This window comes from Lissotriton vulgaris, chromosome 4_1 (assembly GCF_964263255.1).
Source record: "Lissotriton vulgaris chromosome 4_1, aLisVul1.2, whole genome shotgun sequence".
NCBI classification, from domain to species: Eukaryota; Metazoa; Chordata; class Amphibia; order Caudata; family Salamandridae; genus Lissotriton; species Lissotriton vulgaris.
Window position 1 is genome coordinate 61,988,331 of NC_141691.1, and position 15,277 is coordinate 62,003,607.

A 15,277-nucleotide genomic window follows, 5' to 3' on the forward strand; every position below is an offset into this window, starting at 1 on the left:
GGGTCCGCGGGGGAGCCAGATTTGACCTTTTTGCATAGTCTAAGGAGGATATCATCGGTGATTTCTGGGATGCATGTCATGTTCGAGTAGCTGGGGGGAGAGGAGGGATTGCTGGTAGTGCTAGGGGTGAGCTGAGGAAAGGAGGTGTAAATTTTCCGCACCTTGTCGACGAAGAACCTGGCAAGGTCTTCGCACTGCTGCTCGGAGGAGATAGTAGGGAGGGGAGCTTTACTGCTCTGCAGTTCTTGTACGAGTTTGAAGATTTCTTTAGCAGGGGTGGGACTAGATTCGATCTTGTCGGCGTAGAAGACGGTCCGTGCCGCACGGATGGCTTTGTTGTACTTTTTCTGTAGGAGTAGATATTTTGATTTATCTTCTTTGTTGTAATCCCTACGCCAGAGGCGTTCTGCCTTTTTGCATTCTTTGCGTAAGTTTTTGAGGGTATCGTTGTACCAGGGATTGGATGGGGAATTGCGACCTTTAGCCCATTTAGCCGGAATGAGACTGTCTAGTCCGCCCGTGATCCACTCATGAAACACGCTGTAGTTGGCATTGATATCAGAGTTGGTGTCAAGGTGGAAGTCCCCTAAGGTCATATGCAGGTCGTTATGAGATAGTTTATGCCATGGTCTTTTTAATCGGCGGGTCGAAGCCGTATTGTGTCTGCTTTTATTGACCGGAATGGCCAATTTAATAAGGGAGTGATCCGTCCAACCCATTGGTAAGGGTGACTCTGAGGTAAGTTTCTCTAGGTTTGAGAAAACTGGGTCTAGGATATGACCGGCTAAGTGGGTTGGAGTGGAAATGAAGGAGTTGAGTTGCAGTGCGGAGAAATCTGCAAGGAGCGTTTTGATCGTGGGGTCATTTAACTGATCGAAATGAAGATTAAGATCTCCCAGAATTGTGAAATTAGAGTTTTTGGTTATTAAGGAAGTTGTTGTCTCAAGGAGGGCTTCGATGAATTTTGAAGTGGGGCCAGGTGGGCGATAGATGTAGAGACCCGACACCGTGAAGTTAGGATTTATGATGATTTTAAAGTGGGCGCAGTCACAGTTTGGCAGTTCTTCCTTAACAAATGTACAAGAATATATTTTTTTTATAGATTACAGCGATGCCGCCTCCTCTTCCATCTCTGTTAATGGTCGACATCAGATAGTCGTCTGGTAGCGTGAGGTTGGGAATGGTGGAGGTACCATCCCATAACCATGTTTCACAGAGGAAGAGGATGTCTGGATTTTCATCCAGGATGAGGGTATTAACCTCAAGGTGGTGTTTGGCAAGCGATCTTACGTTGAGGTGAAGTATCGAAATGGAGGTGTTTTTTTCCGGAGCTAGGAGCTGTCGAATGGAGTGGGGTTCAGTCGTAGCAAAATTGCAGGTTTGACATTGTAAGCAGGTAAAACCGGGCCTACCTGTAATGTTAGGGCAAGACCGTCCAGGGTTCAGGCTAAGTAGTAGCTCTCTGTCATAGGAAAGGGGTGGTGACGGAGTTAGGCCAGGGGGACTGGCGAGAGGCGATGACTTGGCGATGACGGGCGCAGACGGGCTTGCCTTAGGCGCGCCTTCGGCGCGCAAACGGCGCTCCCGCTGCGCTCGTCCGCTGCGCGTCCTGTACAGGCACATATCAAGGTGAGGAAGGGGGCGTGGCCTGAAAGGGGGCGGAGTCAGCGCGCACGCCTGGGATGATGGCGGCAGCTGAGAAAGCGCGAGGTAGGGCGCGGCAGCTCTAAGATCAGCTGTGCGCTGAAGGCAGAGGAAGCGCTTGGGTGAGTGTTGTTTTTAAAAGCACAAAAAAACAGTGACACCACACAGAAATAGCGAAATAGCAGATTGTTTACAGTTTTTAAAATCAAACGAGTACCTCCAGCTCCCGGCTTCCGCCTCAGGACTGGGTCATGGGTTATCTGATGCCGCTAGGAGTCAGCGGTTTAAATACAGCCAGCAGGGGGCGTGGCCTGAAAGGGGGCGGAGTCGGCGCGCACGCCTGGGATGATGGCGGCAGCTGAGAAAGCGCGAGGTAGGGCGCGGCAGCTCTAAGATCAGCTGTGCGCTGAAGGCAGAGGAAGCGCTTGGTTGAGTGTTGTTTTTAAAAGCACAAAAAAACAGTGACACCACACAGAAATAGCGAAATAGCAGAATGTTTACAGTTTTTAAAATCAATCAATCAAACGAGTACCTCCAGCTGTTCCATTCTTAACTACATGATTAAAACGTGTTTGCTTCTTTTTACTGCCGACAACGAAAAAGTAATGTGCTGCCTTTAACGCACTATTTTCTATAAATATTTCCATTCTTTTCAAGCAGATTACCCTACGATAAGCATCTAGATATCTGTCTCTCCTCACTTCAGACTGTTATCCCTGTGTTAACTGTACACTCAGATACAATGTACTGCAGCTCTCCTTTTGTTGAGCATTGAGGTACTGTCTGGCATGCAAATCCATGGGAATCTGGGAATGATCCATGTCTTGTTTTTCTTTTCCAGCTGGGATTTAACATCCGAGGCGGGAAGGCGTCTCAGCTGGGCATCTTCATCTCCAAGGTTAGTCTGCCCTGGGATATCTGCCACCTTCCGCAGCTTCCTCCTCTGTCTCTGCATGCTCTTGATAGCCCAGTGCCCGTCCTTACCGCCTCAACCAACCTCTAGTCTGGTAACAGCATGCGCCAGTGCAACCACCCCATTTACTTTTAACACCCCTGCCATTTGCCCCCACTCGGTGGTCTGCCAGTGCAGGTCAGCGCTGCTCATCAGCTCTCAAGCTATCCTGCTATGGAGGCTAGTCACAAAGCCCAACCAGTGCTAGTCTGTCTGGAGAACCGCCCGCAGCTTTACCAGTGCACATCAGCCCTCTCCTCAGCACCCCCCACCCCCGAGAGTGAGCACCGCCCACAGTTCTACAAGTGCACACCAGCCTTCTCGTATGCACTCACCTTGAGAGTGAGAACCACCCGCAGCTCCACCAGTGCACATCAGCCCTCTCCTCAACACCCCCCCCACCCTTGAGAGTGAGCACCGTCCACAGTTCTACAAGTGCACACCAGCCTTCTCGTATGCACTCACCTTGAGAGTGAGAACCACCAGCAGCTCAACCAGTGCACATCAGCCCCCCCGCCCCGAGAGTGAGCACAGTCCACAATTCTACAAGTGCACACCAGCCTTCTCGTAGGCACTCACCTTGAGAGTGAGAACCACCAGCAGCTCAACCAGTGCACATCAGCCCCCCCGCCCCGAGAGTGAGCACCGTCCACAATTCTACAAGTGCACACCAGCCTTCTCGTATGCACTCACCTTGAGAGTGAGAACCACCCGCAGCTCCGCCAGTGCACATCAGCCCTCTCCTCAGCACCCCCCACCCCAGAGAGTGAGCACCGCCCACAGTTCTACAAGTGCACACCAGCCTTCTCGTATGCACTCACCTTGAGAGTGAGAACCACCCGCAGCTCCACCAGTGCACATTAGTCCTCTCCTCAGCACCCCCCCACCCTTGAGAGTGAGCACCGTCCACAGTTCTACAAGTGCACACCAGCCTTCTCGTATGCACTCACCTTGAGAGTGAGAACCACCCGCAGCTCCACCAGTGCACATTAGTCCTCTCCTCAGCACCCCCCCACCCTTGAGAGTGAGCACCGTCCACAGTTCTACAAGTGCACACCAGCCTTCTCGTATGCACTCACCTTGAGAGTGAGAACCACCCGCAGCTCCACCAGTGCACATTAGTCCTCTCCTCAGCACCCCCCCACCCTTGAGAGTGAGCACCGTCCACAGTTCTACAAGTGCACACCAGCCTTCTCGTATGCACTCACCTTGAGAGTGAGAACCGCCCGCAGCTCCACCAGTGCACATCAGCCCTCTCCTCAGCACCCCCCACCCCCGAGAGTGAGCACCGCCCACAGTTCTACAAGTGCACACCAGCCTTCTCGTATGCACTCACCTTGAGAGTGAGAACCACCCGCAGCTCCACCAGTGCACATCAGCCCTCTCCTCAGCACCCCCCACCCAGAGAGTGAGCACCGCCCACAGTTCTACAAGTGCACACCAGCCTTCTCGTATGCACTCACCTTGAGAGTGAGAACCACCCGCAGCTCCACCAGTGCACATCAGCCCTCTCCTCAGCACCCCCCACCCCGAGAGTGAGCACCGCCCACAGTTCTACAAGTGCACACCAGCCTTCTCGTATGCACTCACCTTGAGAGTGAGAACCACCCGCAGCTCCACCAGTGCACATCAGCCCTCTCCTCAACACCCCCCCACCCTTGAGAGTGAGCACCTTCCACAGTTCTACAAGTGCACACCAGCCTTCTCGTATGCACTCACCTTGAGTGAGAACCACCCGCAGCTCCACCAGTGCACATTAGTCCTAAGGTCCAGGAATTCCAGGGAGTATTATATAGGAGCCTAGAGAGAAGACCAAAACTGAGTGCCACAGGTAATGCAATGCAATGTACAGAACATTATTCATGATTTGAAATGTCCCAAGACCACGTAGATGCAAACTATGGTAATCCCTCCGGAGGGGCCACTGTTGCAAGAGAGGTTATGATTGCAAGGGAGGATGGCACCAGAAATTGTGTGCCACTAAGATTATGAAAACATTTACAAATTTGAGTCCAACTGTTAGAAGGTGGTTCTGACACTCTGGGCCGCCCGGTTTTTCGCTTTTTGAGCACCTAATTGTTGAGCATTTACTGTGGGGAGCCTCATAATCTGGAACTCGCCCACAGTGAACTCCTAATGAAGGAGACTGCATGGATATTTTACTGGTGTACCCCTGGCTTAACTAGGCCGCTGTGCAGCAGCTGGAGTATGGGACACCGTGCTGGTTACATGCAGGCACGGGTGTACATGCGTGTGCACACGTGTAGGGGCTGCGCAGGGGAGATCCCTAGCGTGCGCAGTCCAGGAGCAGCTACAGAGTGAATGGTGTGGCAGGACTTATGCAGAATTGGGTGGTGACATGGAATAGGCTTTATACCCTGGGGAGGAACATGCCAGGGAAAGTCAGTGTGTTTTACTGTGTTTTCACTTCATTATTCCCCATATGGGATGTGGGGCCCATGGCTAAAATGACTTCCACAAAGCCTACAGATTCCAGACACGCACTAATGTCCAGTGTAGCAGATTAATGACCTTTTTTTTCCCAGCGCGAAGATCTTCCCTCCAAAGAGAAAACATAGGTGGAGCTCCCAGCCAATCCATCAACTGCTGTCGCTCGGTGCCAGGCACCAAGGAGGGAAGGCAGTGAGGGGGGAAGGAGTTGGGTTTCAGAAGCCATGTGGCCAGAGACACTGGACGACGCCATTTTGAACAAACCCAGAGGCTGGACAAGGAGGGGGGAGCAGGGGCAGGGAAATGATGTGTCGCTGTTTGATAGGACAAACAGAGACTTACTGCCAGCCCCCTACTCCACTTTAAAAGTACTTGCACAGGAAGAGAAGCTCTATCTGGGGTGTGGTCTGCGGAGGCGGAAGGTGCTGGAGCCTGGCAATGGGCAGTTGAAAGGAAGTACCCCCTGACTGCCCTCCAGGGCCCTAACGACGCCAGAAGAAGATCCCAGGACCGGTGCACAGAAGCAGTGGCCTCTGCGCAAGGAGAAGAGAGGCCCAGGAGGACAGCCAGGCGAAAGGCTGGTGCAGGGAGCCAGAGAAGACCGCTCCCTGCAGAATGCACCCTCTTGGAGACCGGGAAAGCGAAGGAGAGTGCTCCCAGTGGTTGGAGGATGCCGCCAGGAGTGGGAGGACGCGAAAATGGGGCAGATCGGACCCCCAGGGCTGAGATATGGCTCCGGGAAGGTAGGCGACCTTTGACCCCTAAGAAGACCGACGAAGCGCGTGGGGCTCGGCCGCCGGTCTTAGAGATGCCCCCGGGGTGGGTCAGGTCCCGGGGGCTGCCCCAGGAGGAAGCAAAGCCGCGGGGGCGCCGTCGCGCCCCCAGTGAAGATGCCCGAAGGGGGCCAGGAGCCCACCCTGCCCACCGGTGATGTGAAGAAAGGGGCGGGGGAGCGCCGTCACGCCGCCCCCGTTTAAAATTGCCCCCAGGGGGTGCCAGGAGCGATGCCCGAAGGGGGGCCAGGAGCCCACCCTGCCCACCGGGGATGTGAAGGAAGGGGCGGGGGAGCGCCGTCACGCCGCCCCCGTTTAAAATTGCCCCCAGGGGGTGCCAGGAGCCCACCCTGGCCCCCCGCCGGCACAGGATGCGGGGGAGCGCCGTTGCGACCCACCCCCCGAAGATGTCCATCTCCGAGCCCAAAGTAAAGCGGAGGTGTGGGAACCGCCCCCCCCCCCCCCCCCCCCCCCCCCCCCCCCACGAGGAGCGAGAGAGGTGCCAGGGCTGAACCGGGCCCTAGAAAATCAGCGGATCGGCCGGGGGTGGGCTCCCCGAGCCGGATGACTCACCTGAGGGTCTGGGTGGGGCTGGACCCTCCCGCCAACGTCCGCAGCAGCATGGGGCGCACGTCGCGGCTCTCCCCGGCACAGCGGGAGAGCCGCTCATTTAATATGCGGGGAAGTCTGCATGGAGCGCCCCAGAATGCCTTGCAAGGCATTAGGAACTCTGCTGTCTTGGATACTGGTGGCCCCAGAGGAGGGCGGGTCACCCTCATTTGTTGAAAGAGGGGCAGGGGGAGCTGCAGGAGCAACGCAGCCTTTCCCAGCCCAAAGAAGAAAAGTCCCACCCCAAGTCTCTTGGGGAATTGGAGAGAATAACCCCTCCAGGGCTCAACTTGCTTGTAACACCTTCTGAGCTGGAACTTTTGATTTTCAGCTGAGGGTGTTTTGATAATTGCATCAAGGAGTGAAGGGCTGAGTCGGGGATGTTTGCAGAAGGGCATCCCCTGGAGGTGAAGAGGTGTAATTGCACTGAAATGCAGTTATTAATGGTTATTTCTTTTAGCGGGACTGAGGCTCAATGTGACTTATTGGTGCGAGGTGAGGTCATAAGGAAAGTGGATTTAAGTGGCTAGACATTCCTGCAAGGATGTCCGACTGTATTTACTTAAACCTGTGATTTTGTCTGTGATGCCTTTAGGGGCTGTAATTGCAATGCATTCTAATGATATCCAAATGTTATGAGTACTGTCATTCTGAAGTGTGCGTAAACCGGTATTCTTGCTGCTGCGCTTAGGTGAAGACCCCTGACTATTCGCCCTTAAGATGTAGAGGTGTATACTTCATGGTCAGTAGGAAATGCTCAGTCAGGGTCATGTGTCACCAAGACAGGTGTAGCCTGTTTAATGCTTGTTGAGGTAATAGGGGGGGGGGGGGGGTTGCCCCTGGGGGGGGGGGGGGGGGGTTGCCCCTGGGATGGTGCCAGTGCGCAGGGCCCTTGTGCCAGGTTAAGACCAATTCACTGCATTGGGGGCAAGATGATGTGCATACATGGGAGTGGTGGTACTAGACCCCACCCCCACTGCGGGAGGGGTGGAGATGTTATGCAATATCACAAAGAAATTCCATCAGCTTATGTATATATGTAAATTGGTGCATAGTATTGATTAGTGTGTGTGTTTAATAAATGTACTCTTACTTTTATAAAGCAAAGTACAGACTGGACAATCAATTATTGAGTTTTATTTTTGCGCTCCTACAAATGGCGATTACTAGCCCACACCACCTCCCTTGAGTAAGCCTCAGACTGCTCTGCAACGCTACCCCTCTGAGAGCCTGGCGCTGCCCTAGGGTGTTTGGTTCCCAGTGAAGGACAAATGTGTCCTGTTATTTGTGCAGGCCTCAAAGATGCTGCCTCGTTTTCCAACACCAACAAAGCACCAAGCAGGCATGGCTTGCTTGCATCTGGGAGCACTGATGGCCTTGTAAAGCTGCGTCCAGTACTTCTGTGGAGCTCAGGAAAAAAATGAGGGCCCACAGGAAGATCCTGGAAGGAGTAGTGCTAGGTGTGATGAAGAGTGCTCCAGAAGCCACCACAACAGCAGTGTGCGTCTGGTGCCGTGGTATGAGATGGAGAGAGAGAGGAGTCCATGTGGAGCAGTAACCCTCTGCTAGACGAGGAGATAGTACCCCCCCACCCCGTCAGATGCCACATAAGCCATCACTAAAGCTCTGCATCACTTGTGGTCCGGGCGCAGTGTTACCAGCTGTACACATGCACCAGTGGGGCATGAGTCTGGCTTGTGAGCCTGGACCTAGATTTACAAGTCCAACTATGGGGTGTGTGATGGTGGCTCTTAGGTTTCTGGAGAAACAGTGGAAACACTGGGAACATTGGGAAGAGGAGAAAACAGCCCTGCCTTTAAGTTGGAGATGAAAAGTAAAGATGGAGCAAGGTAGAGCATCGCCCAGAGCTACTGGCCCCCATCATTAGCGAGCCCAACAAAATCCGGAAAAGGGGGAGAAAGTATGCAGGATACTCTGGCATGGCCTGGCATTGGTCAGACTAAGTTAATGTTGGAGCGGTTGTTTAGTAACAGGAGATAGTGATGAAAGAACAGGGTGATCGTGGTGGCGGCGCAGCAACTCAAACTGGCTAATGACAAATGCACCCAACCATCAGCTCCATCCAAAACCCAGGTACTCCCAGCATAGCGCCAAGAGTAATGCTGGCCGTTGAATGTCCTACCATGTTATATACTTAATTTGAGTTTTATATAGCACAAAGTAAATTCTGCAGACTTCAGAGAGCTTTACATATGAAAAGTTAAAATTCATAAACAGTTTAGGGTCAGTACAATTAAAATGTGCTATTCACAGGTTGCAAATTATAGGTTTCAGTACAACAAGTTCTTAGAGGTAGGTAGGTGAGTTCATCCAGGCCAAAACTCGTCAGAAGTGGTCTGCTCCATTGCTAGGCAGGATTGCCTTAGCCTTAAGGCGCTGCCAGTCCTAACCAGGTGTGGTGTGGTCTATGCAGGAAGCCAGTGGAGTCCCACATCAGTGGTTTTGTGCCATCCTGTAAAGTGATACTTGAGTAAAACTGAAATTCCCTGCCTTGACCAGTCCTGTAAACCACAGCTTGTACACCTAGCATCTATCGCCCGCACCAGAAATACAGCGCGCACAACCCCACGCTTGATGTAACAAATGACCTTACAAACACCAGAGATGATCTGATTAGTGACATGACATACCACTTTCCCATCCCAAGGGTGGGACGAGAAGGAACTGGAGACCCTTTTAAGAAGTATCCCATCCCAAGGGGGGAGGGGCTCAAGAGGGAACTGGAGCCCCGTTTAAGAAGGATCTCACCCCAAGGGTGGGGCGAAAGGGTACTGTAGCCCCTCTAAGCAAGGGATTCATCTCAAGGGTGGTAGGGTGGGGGAACGAGGCCCTGCTTAAGAAGTATCTCATCCCAAGGGGGCGGGAGGGGGGGAAGAGGGAATGGAGCCCTGCTTAAAAAGTATCCCATTCCAAGGGTGGGGCGAGAAGGAGCTGGAGCCCCTCTTAGGAAGGGATTCATCTCCGGGTGTGGTGGGGGAGACTGAAGCCCTACTTTAGAAGGATCCCATTGCGGGGGGGCGAGAGGGAACTGGATCCTCGCTAAGGAAGTATCCTATCCCAAGGAGGAGGGGGGCGAGCGGTTAATGGAGCCCCTCTTGGGGAGGGATTCATCTCTGGGTGTGGTGGGGGAGACTGGAGCCCTGCTTAAGAAGTATCCCATCCCAAGGGTGGGGCGAGAAGGAACTGGAGCCCCCCTGAAGAAGTATCCCATCCCAAGGGTGGGGCGAGAGGGAACTGGAGCCCCTCTTAGGAAGGGATTCATCTCAGGGGTGGGGTCAGGGTATGGAACCCCACATAAGTATCCCAAGGGTGGGGCGAGAGGGAACTGGAACCCCATCTTAGCAGGCATTCAGCTTGGGGATGGGAGGCTGGCCTGGAGCCCTCCTTAACCCCTTCCAGTCTCATGACGAGCTGGGCTCGTCATGGCGTAGCCTCCTCGCACGCTGATGCCGAGCCCAGCTCGTCATGAAGCATGGGCTTTTGTAAATCTGAGCACAGGAGGAGAATTCCACTAGCGCGGATGTGGTTAAGAATGTTTTCATCTCCAGCGTGGGGGCGTTTCATGGTCCGTATTGTATCCTCTGACTGCATCCTTATAACTAGCACCCCATACATCTGTCAGTTGTGTGCAGACTGTTTCGTCTTTTTACTCTTATTTTATATGGCTTCTTTTCTTTCACTCCTACAAATGTGTCCAGTATCTGAGCCATTGTACAGCTTCAAGCACTGCGTGGCCAGCGCCTCGAGACCCCCGTGGATGATGTGCTGCGCTATATAAGTGATTAGTACATTTGTGTTTGGCACCAGAGCTAGAGCTCAGCAGTCAGCAGGCTGTTCTCCATTATGTCACCAGTCCCTTGCTCTGATGGGATTCTGGTGGCTGTGATCAGAGGGTGCTATAACTATCCTGTAATCTTTCTCTGGACTGTTCTCAGGTGATTCCAGATTCTGACGCCCACCGCGCCGGCCTGCAAGAGGGGGACCAGGTGCTGTCTGTGAATGATGTGGATTTTCAGGATATCGAGCACACCAAGGTGAATGTTAGCGCTTCCTTCATTAACTGTACCTATGTTGCTAAATGCAATGTTCCCATGGTGTACCGCCAGCTTCCAGTATGTGCCATAAGATACACCAGGATAACATAACCGCTCCTTCTGTGTGCTACTCAAGCGCACCACCTGAATTTGTCTTTATTATACTGCCTGATGCAGGGTGGCCTGCCTTTCAGTGGGCCTCTGTAAACGCTTCTGCAAGGCTTGCGACTAGTCACTGCAGACCTTTCATGCTCCCAGTCAATCTTGAGCATCAGCATCTCTAGGCGATGGCCCATGAACACCTTGATCAGCCTCCAGGGTAGTGTCTCTGATGCAGCGTACCAGGGTAAGACAGCCAAGTTGAGCCTCTTAGGTTTCTTAGTGGACGCTGCTACCCTTTACCACTCACTCTGGTTGGGTCCTACGAAGGCCCCTATGAAGTAAGACCTGGGCCGTCAGTATAGGCCAAATGAGAGTTGAGATTCTTTGTCTGGAACCCTGGGACCATAAATGGTTGGGGATTAATCTGAGCTGGAAACTTGTGTTGCTGCATTTCTTACTCTCTTTTATACAAATAGTGCAGTCTTTGCTGGACTGCATCAACACAATAAAACTTTTCCTTGTCTTTTTTCCTAATTACATAAAATAAGCTGATCTATCTGGGCCTGGGTGAGGGTGATTTGGCTAAGACAGCATTTCTCGTCGGTGTATAAAAAACAAATTTCAGCTAGGGCCCTCGCTTTCTTAATATTTATCCAAAAATTTGATATCGAAGGTGGGCACCACTATAAAGTCTTGTCTTTTTATTGTCTAAAATAATTTTCCAGATAAGCCATTTTCTGTCGTATGAGCATATGGAAGCAGTGGCGGGGGGAATAATTTGATGTCAAAAGTACTGTATTGTCCTTCATGCTGGCCAGTGTCCCAGCGGTCTTCATCACTTGCTGAGAAACCAAAACAAGCCTGGATTTTTACAAAAAAACTCCTTACCTGAGTGCTTGATTTTTTTTAATCCTATAAAGTTGTACATGCTTTTCACTTGCTTCATCTCGACTTGTTAGGCAGTTTATGGGAATACACCTCTTTGCTTGAAAAGAAATGTTAAATAAGTGAAGGACTGCCTGTTTTTGTACCATACAAGTCTTTCTTTATTCTTGTTTTCTTCTTTATTTGGACACTTCATTGCACGCTCTTTATCAGTTCATAAATTAAATTGGGCCCAAAGAACTTCTAATTTTGTTAACCACACCTACCTGTCAACACAACAAAGAGCTATGAACACTGTAAAAAAAATCCAAAAAAGCTACAAAATAAACAATAGATGGCCTTGCTCTGGGCTTCTGAGTTGAACAGGATCTTGGCCCAGTATGGGGGAGAGCCAAGATCTAACACATGTTGAAGTGAAAGTGGGCATCCATGGGTTCAGCCTCCTCAGTCTGTCATACTAGACTTCAGGTTCATGGCAGCCTTCAATGTCAAAAGATATTAAGAGAGGCGGAGTTGAATGTTGCAGGTGAAGTACACTTTCTGCTGTAGTACATTTGAGCATGAGTTATCGGAAGGCTGTCCTGTGGCAGATGAACTGTAGGGAGTCTGTGGCGTTCGCCTGGCAGGAGAAGATGACATGTGTGCTTTCTGCCAATAGGTGATAGGAGAAGCCAAAAGAAGATGACTTGTCAAGGGGGATAGGTTGCTTTCAGACGAAGAGGGCGTCAAGACCTGAACCCTGCATGATCATTGGCCTCTGTGGGAAAAACATGTGTCAGTGTGAAGTTGGAGGATCATATGTGTGAATAATGGCACAATTCTAGCAGGCAAGAGGGAAGGTAATTGACATTAAAAATATACTAACAAATTTATTCAGATATAAAAACTATTCCATTTAATAGATATTCATATAAAAAAACATACATTCCATACATAAATGTTGCAAAAAAATAACAAGAACCAAAAAACCATAATTTATACAACTTTCCTAAAACATATATTCACATAATATTTAAAAGAAACACAAAGTGGCAAACAATATTTTCTCGACGCGAGTTTCGGCGTTTCTGAAAACTCCTTCAGGAGCCACAATATATTATTCAGAATCTCCACACAGAGGCTAGAGAGAGGATCGTATTTTCTTTAGCAATTCAAACTCTACTGATGAAGAGAAAGTGCCATCTATTAGTAACTTGAAGAAGTCTTTAAAGTTTAATTATGAACTTAAACACGTAAAATATTCTGTATTACGTCTTCTTCTCTGTATTGCCGATATAAATGTAAAAGATCATAACTTCTCAGCAGCCCGCTGTGACAGAATAGTTCGGATAGAGGAGAACCACGTTTCCTTGTTACCGAGTCAAGATCGGTGAAAACCGCTTTCCTTAATTTCCGACTCGAGTCGCCTTTATTCAAAACACATTCGTGTTTTGAATAAAGTAGAGTTTGAATTGCTAAAGAAAATACAATCCTCTCTCTAGCCTCTGTGTGGAGATTCTGAATAATATATTCTGGCTCCTGAAGAAGGCGTTTTCCGAAACTCGCGTCGAGAAAATATTGTTTGCCACTTTGTGTTTCTTTTAAATATTATGTGAATATATGTTTTATGAAAATTGTATAAATTATGTTTTTTTGGTACTTGTTATATTTTTTTGCAACATTTATGTATGTAATGTGTGTTTTTTTATATGAATATCTATTAAATGGAATAGAGTTTTTTATATCTGAATACATTTGTTAGTATATTTTTAATGTCAATTACCTTCCCTCTTGCCTGCTAGAATTGTGCCATTATTCACACATATGTTATGTCCCTGTCTTAGGAACTGATAATTCCGATCAGGGGGTCCTTGTTGTTTACATTATGTGAAGTTGGAGGATCACCAGGTGACGGCAGTGCTTATTTTGAGCTAGTGGTTTCCAGTGTTCGGCACTGACACAATTGTCAACCCTGGCAATTGTGACAGTCTTGCACCAGGTGGTGCTGTCTGACTAATTTAGGGATTACCACAACAACAGTTATTTATTAATTAATTCAATAAAGATTAAAAATGACTTACCTACCGCCGAAGACGTTCTTATAGCGCTGGGGACCTGAAACAGTCCGTTGTCAGACTTGTAGAAGTGGGATGGTTAGTAGTTGTTTTACCATCATTGACCGCGTTGGCAGGGGCGATGTGTGGTGCAAGCTGTAGTGACATCCTGACGAGAGAGCTGGAACTAATTTTTTTTTTCTTATTTAACGAATTAAGCAATGGAGGGAGACTTCTGTGATGAGAACTGCCCTTGTGATATCCAGAGGGATAAGGTATAATCAGTGTTAGGTTGTCAACTGTGTCGAAAGTAGCAGAGGAATTCGGGACACGGTGGTGGAGGATGTGTGATTAAAGTAAAGATGTGCAGGGCATGTGGGCTCTCCTTCAGGCTATGCTCTGCATCTCTATTTTGTTGGGGTTTTTTAATCATTTTTTTTGTTCTTTTTTTAGGCAGTGGAAATATTGAAGACCGCCCGAGAGATTGTTATGAGAGTTCGCTTTTTCCCTTACAGTGAGTATTTTGCTCTTGAGGCCTCTTTATCCTGTGATCTGTCTTCCACCCATTGGTTCCACATGTATTTTGCGTTTCTGAGAGCGGGGACTGCACAATCTGGAATACACAGTCTATCTTCAGAAGAGCAGAAAAAGCAAACTTTTGTTGATTGGATAGCTGTGCCAGCGAAGAAGATTGTTTTATGTAAAATCCATTGCCATTCCCCATCTCCCAGGTGGTTCCATGAAAGTAGAGCTATTGGTGTGAGGTTGCGTGGGATTACCACAAATTAGGGCCTGTGTCTGGAACTCTCCATTTGGAGAATGCTCAGACACAGACATGTCGATTGCCCCTTGACCGCCATTGGTTTCCCCAAGGTACATATCAATATTCTGATGATGCCATATTGCTATCTGCTTATTCTTCAATTTTGGAATCTTATGCAGGTGGGGCCCAGTCTTATCAGCTAAAGCTTTTAATCTACACTGAACTGAAAAAGGGAAGCCCATCGTGATATGCGAGTTAATTGTTGCAGATGGGTGTTCACTTCTGCTTTTGGGTGCCAACTTTTGAGTTCGCATCAGGTGAAAAGAAGTTTGGGCCTTAGAGATTTTGGTTGATGCAGTGTGTCTGCTTCTCCCAATGGAACACTACAGTCAGACTCTTTCTAGAGTGCTGAAGGCTAGTGTTGGGCCATTTTCTTTCTTCTGCTGCAGTTTACGGTTTCTCAGATTTACAACTTGCCTTCGGTTCTTATGATATAGCTTCTACCTGTGCACCTTAATGAGACACCACTATGTCTGCTGAATTCAACCTTTGCTCAGAACCTCCAGTGGATCTTGAACAGATGGCAAATCCTGAAATGGAGGTGCCTCAAGTATTTGGGCCTTTTGAGGTAAACGTTGCTCTCTGAAAGTCTCTTGGGCTCAATTGGCTCGAACTCCCTCGCGCCTTTAAAGATCGGAGGAAATGGTTATCACACCATGACCAATGACGTTTGGGCGAGGCAAGCTTTTTAGTCCAGTTCTGCGAACCTTTTGCCCTGCAGACAGGACAGTTGCTGGCTGGAATGATGACCACTCACCAAAGAGGAGGGCAATTGAAATGGTGCCCTGCTCTCCCCAGCTTCTCTCTCCCAAGGGAGCCTGAAGTGTCCCAGGCTCCACCAACAAGGCTGATCTATGGGAGATGGTTCCTGACCGGAGGTGGACTATTTCAATAAGGACTACAACTCTTACGGAGTCATGGGTGGTGTTCCAGTTCTCGACAAGGAGAAC

The 15,277-nt window shown here is 49.6% G+C and overlaps 1 protein-coding gene across 2 annotated transcripts in view; it reads left to right on the plus strand.

Annotated features, from left to right (window-relative positions):
* Positions 1-15,277, plus strand: part of PDZD11 (PDZ domain containing 11) — a 63,564-nt gene that overhangs the window by 44,426 nt on the left and 3,861 nt on the right. For both annotated transcript variants that reach the window (XM_086918319.1, XM_086918320.1), the window contains exons 4-6: positions 2,486-2,542; positions 10,386-10,484; positions 13,958-14,018. In XM_086918319.1, the coding sequence (XP_086774445.1) occupies positions 2,486-2,542; positions 10,386-10,484; positions 13,958-14,018 (217 nt within the window). The remainder of the gene's footprint in view (positions 1-2,485; positions 2,543-10,385; positions 10,485-13,957; positions 14,019-15,277) is intronic.